This window comes from Anas platyrhynchos, chromosome 10 (assembly GCF_047663525.1).
Source record: "Anas platyrhynchos isolate ZD024472 breed Pekin duck chromosome 10, IASCAAS_PekinDuck_T2T, whole genome shotgun sequence".
Taxonomy (NCBI): domain Eukaryota; kingdom Metazoa; phylum Chordata; class Aves; order Anseriformes; family Anatidae; genus Anas; species Anas platyrhynchos.
The window spans coordinates 11283591-11294450 of NC_092596.1; the positions used below are offsets into that span (position 1 = coordinate 11283591).

At 40.9% G+C, this 10860-nt stretch overlaps 1 protein-coding gene across 1 annotated transcript in view; it reads right to left on the reverse strand.

The window, feature by feature from the left end:
- AFF2 (ALF transcription elongation factor 2) overlaps window positions 1-2635 on the reverse strand; it is a 357089-nt gene extending 354454 nt beyond the window's left edge. Inside the window, exon 1 of the mRNA XM_021273092.4 lies at window positions 2505-2635. Within this exon, the coding sequence (XP_021128767.3) occupies window positions 2505-2521 (17 nt within the window). The 5' untranslated portion in view covers window positions 2522-2635. The remainder of the gene's footprint in view (window positions 1-2504) is intronic.
- Window positions 2636-10860: the final 8225 nt, after the last annotated feature.

Consider the following 10860-nt stretch of genomic DNA (forward strand, 5'->3'; position numbering starts at 1 on the left):
TGTAAAGGAGCATGAACTACCTCAGGAGCTCACTGCCCACCCTGCTCTGGTATTGAGCTGTGTAGTGGAGAAGAATTCTGGTGCTCTGTAATAGCCTTGTGAGGAAATATCACTGGTGTGAAACGGCTATGTACATCCTGCATGTGTTTCTTTGCTCCCCACATCCTGTGCACACACACTCATGGGCCACTGGGGTTGCCCTGTGGGCAGGATGTGTGTGCAGCCCTGGTAGTTTCCTAGTGCCTCATCATTTTCCTCATTTTCTGGGTTGGGAAATCTCAGTAAAAATTTCTCTGAACATACCTGCAGCCCATAAATTTACAGGGAAGTGGCGATGCTGATAGTAGCTCTGTCTTTTCCCAGCCTCTTTTGCAGCGAAGCATTCTGATAGTGAATATATTTGACTATAAATAATAATAAACTTTACAGAAAGGAAATGAATATTTTTATACATCTCGGTTCAACAGGCTCCAGTTTAATTCTAAGCCCTTCATTTGAGAAATCAGCTGTGAGGGTGATTGTATGTCGGAATATCCAACGCAATGAAGTTATGTTGATGCTATTTCAAGAACAAGTAGGAAGTGTAATTTAAAGTGATAAGACCAGCAAAGTACAGAGCCTTTGAATATTTTCCTCTACACGTGACTTAAGATCTAATTACTGTTAGTAAAAGCAAACCCTTTGTGTCAGAAAGAGTGCTTACCTCAGTGGCTGCAGATTGAAACCTCTAGTTAGTCTATTTTATATTCAGAAAAATGTTAGCCCATAAATTTTTTTATACTTTCAGTGAAGATATTTTTGGAACTGCAATAAATTTCTCATTACATATAATACACTACTATCTGATACATTTCTTTTAATTTTTACCTTAAAATTATGTCTAAATGGGACAGTCCAATTATGTCTGATTTAATGTTCTAATGTAATCCTGTGTGATTACAAGAAAGGTCTTGGGTTATTTAACCAATGATGCTTTAGATTTATTACAAAAGTGATATCAGATGTATAGGACCTGTGGGGAGCCAATTAAACTTTCCTGGACATCATCTGCTTGGCAGTGTCCTTCTGCCACTAACATGCCACCTTACCTGCAGAAATAACCAACTTGCTGTTCAGTGGCTGGGGAACTAGACCTAAGATCAGAGCTATAATCTTTAGGAGAGAAGAGGAGGAAGACAAAGAGTAGAAGATTGCAGTTATTTTCCTTACTGAGCTTGTCAAAACAGCCACCCCATGGAAATATCCTGGCCTCCTTGTCTGTAGTATCTCAAAGAGTCAATGGCAGTGAGAAACTCTACCTGAGTAAATATGTAAGTGGGCTGGACTGGCAGAGCTCAAATAGAGGCTTACTATAGCTGGCAATTAGAAAAGCTGGTTTTTAATTGCAAATGAGGAAGATTTGTTCAGCAGTGGACATGTCTCCATGTGATGACTCTGTTACAGCATCATTTTCAGGAGCAAACTTGCACTTCGAGATGGATTTATTGGAATTTTTATAGCTGTACTTCTGGTCATGAGATATTGATTTTACTGCTAGACATAAATGAGGTAAAATAAAGGGGAAAAAAATCCTAAGCTTTATCTCACTGACCAGAGCTATATCTGCTGTCGAAGACTTTTGCTCATATAGGCATGTTAGTAGCGCTCAGTTCTGTCACAGCAGTCTTTGTGTAGCCAGGCCATACAAGGGAAGTTTAGTATCACTCCAGTGAAGCCACTCATAGAAGTAAAATAAGCTTCCTAGGAGAAGTGCAATTTTAGCAGAATAATTCTGTTTATATAGCAGCTTTCACTGGTACAATTATGATGACTAGATATTACACTCCTCTTTCTCTGCACCTGAGAGGATTCATTCCTGTGCCAAGAATACCTACAGACCAGGCCAGAAGCAAAAGTTGAGTTAATTAGAATACAGATAAGCTCTTTATGACTTACCTCTGTTTTGCCACTCTTATTACACAAGCAAAACGAGAGTCATCTCATTAAGCTAGAAACTGTACCAGCACTCAGCTTCCTGCTACTGGTTTCTAGTTGGAAACCAGCTGCAGCAATGGATGAAGTGAAGAACAGGCAGGTACAGACACGGAAGGATCAAGGGAGCAGCCAGTCATCACAGGAAATACGATAATCTTTTCATCACTAGCTGTATCCAAATCATTTAAACATTGCAACCAGCAACAATCGTGTCACACAACAACCCTCGTACTGTCTCAGCATGCATTGTAACCCTTTATAGATTCCCATTCGGCCCTCAGAAATCTTATACTCATGTTATTTCGTTATTGCTTGTTTGTTTTTCCTCCTTCGCTGCAGACCAGCTCTGCTGGTCCTGCTACCTGGCCATATTAGTGCTCATCAAGTGCAAAGCAGAGCACGTAATACACTTTTTCAGAGCGCTTGAGCATGAACTATTGTTCACACTGGATTCCCCCTGCCCTGCTTTGCTCCATAACTTTTCCCAGTGCGGTGATCAACCCGTCCTCCAATCAGCTTTACAGCCTCACCAACAATACTGCTCCATAGATCAGCCCAGTTTGCCGCAGGATCCTGACGACTTAATGCCTCCAGCCTGCCACTTCGCACTGCCCCGAACTACCGAACGACTGGAAGTCCCAAGGTTGTTTGTAAACTAGCATGTCTTGTGCAGCCAGCAGGCTGGCCTGGGCAATAATTTGATGTATTTCATACTCAAGTAGGAGTGTCAACTGTTAAACCCATTCCTTGCTAAAAATAAAAGCTACATAATAAGCCTGATACTGTAGATCACTTTAAACCAGATACTGTAATCCCCACTTGAGACAGATACATGACCTATTAAATTAAACATAGATTCCCTCAAATTACATGCAGAACCTCTCTCAGATCAGACCAACTCCATTACTTTATGCAGTAAATAGCAATATTGAACTCCTGTATATATGCAGGCATGATGTATACAGTTACTTATCAGCTTTTGTATATTCATGCTGTATTAGTAGAGCTGTGCCTTGAAACAAAAACAAGGTTGACAATATTTTCAAACCCAAATGCCTGATTTCATCTTCTTAAACACAAAGTTAATTTTGTCATCAAAATACATCTTTGTTTTCTGAAGAGGTAAAATCTGTGGCAGGTGAATATACTGAGACCTTAAAAAGGTCATCTGTATTAAGGTGCTGATAAAATAAATTGTGGACCCAAATTTAAAAACAGATCTTAAAAACTGGAAAAAAATAAAATAAAAATAAAAAAACATCAAATAGAGCTGGCAGCCCTGGGAATGCCCTTATATTTGAATAATTCCACTGAGATGATCTAGATTTTTCCAACGAAACACATTTCTGCAGAATTTGCAGCTCAATAAACTGTTGTATTTTACAACTTTCTATCTGTCTTCGTTCTGTCACTGAAGGTTGCTCTGGTGATTTTGCAAAGGAAACACTGAGAAGAGCTGTGAGGTGACAACAGGAGAGAATACAGCCCTGTGCCCTGGTGTGGTGAGAGGTGGCTGCCCATGCCAAAACCTGACTCACATTTTCATCATTCCTGATATGGGCAGAAGAATCAGTTCTGTCTTTGTATGGATTACTGCAGAAAGAAAGAAACAGGTTATGCATATTTTATGCCTGTGTGGCACCTACTTAATGTGTTTTACCACCTACTGAGCATGGGCTGGACACTGCATTATATGATTGTGTACAGGGTTAAAGCAGATTACTGCTGAGTACCCACACCCAGAGTTTCACAGCTGCTCTGTTGCTTTGGCACACAACCAGGGCTTTCGTCCAACATAGCTCAGCAAAACTGCTACCTCCATGTCTTGCAGCAACTCTCCTTTATTTATTCAGATTTATCACCACACCTATCAAGCTCCTCTCTTTAACATTTTTTTTTTCTATTTTTTTTTTTTTTCCTCCTGACAGCCTCAAACTTTCTCATCTCCTCAGCTATTTTTTTTTTTTTTCTTTTTCTGAGGGCTCACTACGAAACTGGGGCTCTTTCTGTTCTTGGGGTGTCAGAGCAGCTCTGGAATTCCCACATCAAACTCCCAATGGGGAATGCCAAATGGGATCAAATGCATCTGAAAAACAACAGCCAACTGACCAAACAAATGAATAAGCAAAAAACCCAAGTAGGTTATGTGAGGCCGCCATCCAGGTGGATGCAACAAATAATGCTTGCACTTCTAGAATGAGGATAAATCAAGATGATGCAGTCTGGAGCAATATTAACCGGGGTAGTATTTTCCCACGCACTGAAACAAAATTCTCTTGAGCAATTCCTGCAGTGGATGAATCACTGTCTGTCTTGGATGGTTTATTCAGTATTATTTCTGTTAAGCAAGAATGGAGGAGAAATCTTATTCTCCAGTGTATGTGAGCCTTCATGTTTCCAAGTACCGCGCTGATGCAATAGAGTGTTTTACTCCCAATCACTCCAGTTGTAGTAAGGTGTCTCTCAATAGGCCTGTGGTTTTCCAAACAGCATATCCATGTGTGGAAGCAACAAAGCTGACTATACTTTGTACTATTACAGGATGATATGCTCCTGAGCTGTATGTTAGTCATCAGGCACCAAGGCTGCAGAGGTAGCAGCGATAACATATCCCTGAACGGGGACACCAGCTGATGGTGGTGGGAAGTGCGATGCCTTTCTCAGAGGTCACGGCGTTGGAGAGCAGCTGTGACTGGGAAGAGCTGAAGCCATTCCTTTCTGAGAAAGTGTGAAGCCAGCCTATATATTGGTGAAGCCACTTCAGGGATATGCTTCAGCAGTAAGACATGACAAGTTGTGAATTACTGCGCATTAATTCAAGCCTAGCATATTGTCAAGTATGGGGCCAAAGGGCTAAGAGCTATCCATACAACTAGGTGTGAATTAATTCACACTAGTTCGCACACTTAAGTGTCTTATTGTGATAATAGATTTAATACTCCTAAAATGTTATTTTAAAATATCTATATATTATTAATTAAGATATAAGACTTATGCCTCCTGAACACTGAATTATATCTCAATGAAACCATTGCTCAAAATTCTTATTAACCCAGAAGGTCACTCAATTTTTCCTGCCCATTCGGTATTAATAAATAGTATAAACTTACAGACCGTTCAATCTCTTTGTTACAGGAACTATCATCATCAAAAGGGAAATCCCTCTTCCTGTATGTAAAATTAATGCTCAAGTATGTGGTTGGATAAATGTTTCCTGCATGTAGATATTCAGCCATACATTTCTGGATTTCTGATAAGTAGGTGCTGGCTCACACTGAGTGATTATGTGCAAAAACCATACCGAGAGGAAAGGTGCCTGTACACAAGCTTTAATCAATGAACTTTGCTACTTGTCAATTCATATTTCCAAAGCGCATGCATTGAAATGAGAGTCATTATGGATGTGCCAATTAGTAAGAAAAATACATTGGGCTTTTGTCTTTTGCCAGTGGAGGTCAAGGTACTCTAATTTTAATAGAGTCTCCTCCAGAGAAGAGCTAAAAAACAGATTGGGTGGAGCCCAGCCCTGAGGAAAGTCTATTGAAGCTGATGGGAATTGCCCAGAGTGGGTCAGACTCATTCACTTCTACCAGGAATGACTTTGGTCCTCTGAGAACAGTTAAATAGTCAATCCATTTCTGGGTTTTGTTTTGTTTTGCCTTTTTTTTTTTTTTTTTAACTGAGTCTTGGGCTTCCGCTTCCAAGCTGTTTATAAGAGAAAATGATGTAGTAAATTATGTAAGATAAATGATACAGTCTGGCAGTGTGAGAAATCTACTATTCGTAACTAATTCTAATTTTTTAAGCTACTGTATGTCACAGCTAAAGCAGCACATGCTATCACGGAGCTGTCTTTTAGATTTACTACTTGTGTTAGTGTTTCATCTCTGGTTTGTTTAAAATGTTTGGGGGGCTTGAGTCTGTGGTGCCGTGCTGAGGCTGTGAGCTGCATATAAAAGGCTGAAAACGCCCTTCTGCAGTTGGTGGATGAGCAGAGAGGTCTGCCGTAGAAGCAAATCGAAGTAAATGACCAACAGGCATTTAAATGTTTTTGTATCAAAAGGCAGCTCTACCAAAGGGTGACACTGGAAGGCCTTGGCATGGGTGAAGACAAGCTCCTGCAGACCTGAGGGGAGCAGAAGCCATCAGATCTGAGCCTCAGTACAAAGGTAGCCATGAGAACACGCGCCCCCCGTGCACTGGCTAAGCAGACTTGTCTCCTCTTAAGACAGAAGGCTTCCAAGTAAAGGTTTTTACATTTTATTGATCTTTGTCTTTTATCTTCCTTTGCAGCGAACCTTTCCAACAGCACAAACATTTTATTAGACAGTTACATCGTTGTGGCTGCTATATGTTCCTTACTGAGTGCACCTTTTCTATGCCGTCAGATTTTTGCCTTCCCAAGCAAGTTAATAAATTATCTAGTTACGAGCTTTGATTGCATCACGTCCCAACTACTCTCTCCGAGCAGCCATGTTACCCGAGATATTAGCAGGCAGAGCTGCTCTGACCTCATTTACTGGGCAAGCAGGAGCGTTCCCGAACCGCAGACCCCAGAGCATAGTGAAACCATTGTCTCCTTCCAGGACAAGCCACGGAGCCCGAACCACAGGAGCGTAACCTTGGATGTCCGTTAGCCTTTCAGGCTCTGCTACATGGGTAAGCAGTGAAAAGAGACAGTATCTAAGCATCTGGGAGAAAAGTCTATGACAGGTTTATTTGATATTTTTACTGGAGACCATACAATTACTGGAATACCTGGATTTATTTGAATGGAAGTATTATAGAAATATTCTCTCCGGTGGTTTCCTGTATGGAGAGGAAATTTCATTTTGCAGCCAAAATTTTGTCAGAGGGTCACAACCTCATTCCCAATGCTGAAAAACTGTTGGAACTCACCCTCTAATAAAGTGAAAGTCTTCCAAAGAGATCAACCCCTGCTTGGCCCAGGATGGAGGGAGTGCACTGGGTGCCACCTGGGACCAGAGCAGAGAGCGGCCAGGCCAGCACGGCACCACCGGTGCTGTCCATCATCAAACCCATGCAAAGAGCAGCATCCTCACAAGGACCTGTGCTGGGACTCTGTGCTTGGAGGGACAGACATACAGCATAAATACAAACACAAAATATGAGTGAATATCGCTCTGCCTCCTGTACAAGCAGACACCAGTGGTTCCAGAAGAAAAACGTCACAAGGAAGCTGTACGGGATCTTGGCTGGTGCAAAATCCAGTTGGGGTTTGCTTTCTCACGGAGTTACTTCTGGTTGCTGTCTTGTTAGTGAAACCTTTTAAACATGCAAAGCTTGTGGCTGAAATGGGACTTCAGAAGTACTGGTCTGAACACTTTGAAATGAAACTGAAAGATGCATTTTGGAAATCTGGAGGGTATGGTACAGCCTTGCTCTAACGTTTTTGCTTTCAGTGGAAGCAGCTGCCATGGCCACCTCTGTGCTAGTGTGTATAACAAAACAACAACAGAAAGAAACCTACATAGAAATCCTACCCTCTTTTTTCTTTTATTTTCCCAGCATCTGCCAGACTAGATGAGAGCTAGAGGCCACCTAGTCCAGTTTCCTGTCTCTGATAGCAGCCAGAACCAGATGCCTTGAACGAATGCATCTGAAATTTTAGTTTTGGCACAAAGGGAATAATCTACCCTCCTTGATGGGTTCATCTTGATCTCTAGGAGTGGGAAAGTGTTTGAAACTCTGAGGTATGAGCTCTTACATCCTTTCTACAACTCTCTTAGCGTTAATTATAGTAACTCTGGCACCTCTAAAAGCTTGTTGTAACATTTGGCACTGTGTCGAGAGTAAAGTGTGTTGAAAGAAGAAAACAGGACCTCTAAAAAAGCTGAGGCAGTGCTGGGATTATTGACTCAAAGACCTCAGTGAGGGAACATAACACAGGGTCATGTTTCCCAGTAATAACATGGGTGGTTGACTTCCCAGCATAAGGAAAAACTGGAAAAATTGGAACTCATGTTGTTTTGGCTAGAGCCCAAGAAGTTACTGGAGATTTACAATTAGATCATGCAGAAACTGTGGGCTGATTTGGTTTCATTTTTTCAAACAGATGTTGGAGAGGTCCCACAAGAAGTGGTGTGGAGGGCGGCTGTATTAGTAACTGAAATAAGTGTAGCTAATTCCAATTTAATACTGTACTTTATGCACTGCAATCACTTTCCTAAGTGTAAATACCAAGCATATTAATTATTCCATGGTAATTTTCCAGCCTTATAATTAAGTCGTTTCTCCTTCAAAAGAACCTATAGAGCTGTGGCTCAGATTTTCAACAGGCATTTCTCCTATTGGCAGCAATATCATCTATCACCATTGTCAGCGATGAGCTCTTCTGACTAGGAGGGAAAGTGACAGTAACATCTATATCGGATCATCTGGAATGGGCCAAGTGCACATTGCGTTAAAATACGAAGTGCAGAGCAATCCTAGGGGCCAAAGTTTAACAGATCCATTCCATCTGCGATTTCTGTCATTCCTGGGTGCACTCTGTAAGCTGCCACACGTCACAGGCACTTGCAGAAGACACACAAGTTACCAAAAGCTGACCACAGTAAGATGGGTATAAGAAATTCTGGGGCTCCTGGTCAGTGTGGGTTTGTACCATAAAATTTAATTTTCTTCTGGGGCACTGGAGACTTTTTTGGTGTGAGGGATGGCACACGGAGTAGCATCTGATAGACTTTTTCAAATAATTCATCTTTCATGTCTCAGGGGTCATTTCTGCTTTCCTGTGCTTGGGTACTGATGCTACCAGTCTGGTTTTACCGATCGTCCTCAAGGACAATTATTTTGTGTGGTTATATTCTTAATTATATCATACAGTACCCAGGAAGCAAGCTATTTCCCTGTTGTCCACTATTAACAGAAACCCAGTATCACCACCAGCACTAAATACTGTAGTCAGAAATCACATTAGGTAGAAAACAATCTCATTTTCTTTTCCCTAAAAAAAAAATAAATAAGAAAACAAAACAAAATCAAAGCACAGTTTGATGTTCCTGACTCTCTGGTGTTTATTCTCTAAATACTGGAGGACACAGAGAGACCTAATGGGGAAAAAGCTCATCTGGGCAATCAGCCCCTCACAGAGCTCCCACTGGATTCCTTGGAAGTCCTGCATGCAGAGCACAGAGCAAGCAAATCCCACGTGGCCGACCCTCCCTTCTGTACAGGCACCTGCCAAAAATAAATTCTCCCCGTGCTTTTGACAAAGCACAAATAAGCTTCTAGAAGGTCTGCAGTGGTATCAATGTCCTCTAAAAATAGAGTTCCAGCCCTTTCTGAGCATAACATCAGGAAACCATCATCATGTAGCAGTCACCCAGCCTGCTGCCGTGGTGCTTCTCCCATACTCTCACGCTGCAGATTAGCCAAGCCTTTCATTCCTCCATTAGTCACCTGTCATACTTGAAAGACAGTAACCAGTAAATAAGCAACTGTGTGACTCTTGTAAGCTTGGTATATTCATACCTCATAGCATGGCTGTAAACTGTTAATATTTATGTTTCAAAAGCAAAGGAATTTGGTGCTCCTGACTCATTCTTCCTCAACAGAGGCAGCTGTGCTACATAGCATCCTCTGGCTGAAGGTGATTAAAGGTTGATGCTTAATCAGCCATGCTTCTTTTTTTTAAAGTTCAGAGGGAACAAAGTGTACTTGTGGGCTGGGGCTGGAGATGGCTGAGCTAACCTTTAGACACCTCTGACAGTCTGCTCTGATGTGTATTTAGTTAGGTGAAATGAGAGCTATAGAATAATCAATTTTTCTATCCCATGACAGGTCAATTGCTTATTTTAGAACTGTCTTGGGTGGTTGATTATTTAATTTCCTTGAAAGCAAGAAAAATAATCATTGTGAAAGTTGCTAATATACTCCAGGTGAAATGCAACTAAACTGTTCATTCCAATATTCACATTAGCCAAAATATACTCACGGTTTTGCATTTTGACCCCTTGCTCCTACCATGTCACAAAATAATTATAAAAATGATTAAATGATTTTAAACTATTGAATTCTAATTTTTTAAATGATTGACTTGACATTTCAATTCATTAGCTTTCAACCTGAGTTGAAATTTATTCCATGGTCCTTTTCTTATGTTCCAACTTTGTTGTTTACATGATTGTCACTAAATGAAGAAATCACTAACCAACACTTTAATTGAATGCCATGCTTTGTATGCAGTGCACTACAATAGGACTCCATTTGTATTCACTATAAACCAATCAAAACATGAGCAATTTGATTTTTCTTCTCTCATTCTTGTGAATTTCAATACAATTTGGGATTTTCATAAAGCTTTTTGTAAAAACCCAGGTTCATGTGCATTTAAATAACATTGATGGAATCATAAAAGGAAGCTGTAATTATACTGTCAAATTTATTTTATTTCTTCAGTGCCTTTCTAGCAATATTTAGAGCTGCTTTATGTTTCTGCTACCAGATAAACCCAACTTGATTGCAAACTGTGTAAATTAAATAATCAGTTACTTTCTACATGCTGTGCCCTTTCACAGCTTCTGAGCTCACTCAGATTGCAGTACGAGAATACCAACTACCCTCGGGCGCTACTTCCAGGGATGGATTTTGGTGAGTTACACATGCCAAAGAGCCATTTCAGGCTCCTGAATGAAACCAGGCAGCTCACATTTTCTGCTGTTTGGATGGAGTAATGGACAAGCTCTCATGGTTATTGCTAGACCTATTTTGGTGATAAACATGCACAAGAGCATGAATCTGTGAGCACATGGTTAGACTTATCTCGGATGGAATGGAGATTCTTGAGCTCTGCCCTTCACTGGGTTGTTTTGTTTGTATGTTTTTCCCAAGCACTAGCCCTATATTTCTAGCAGGATTGTGCAG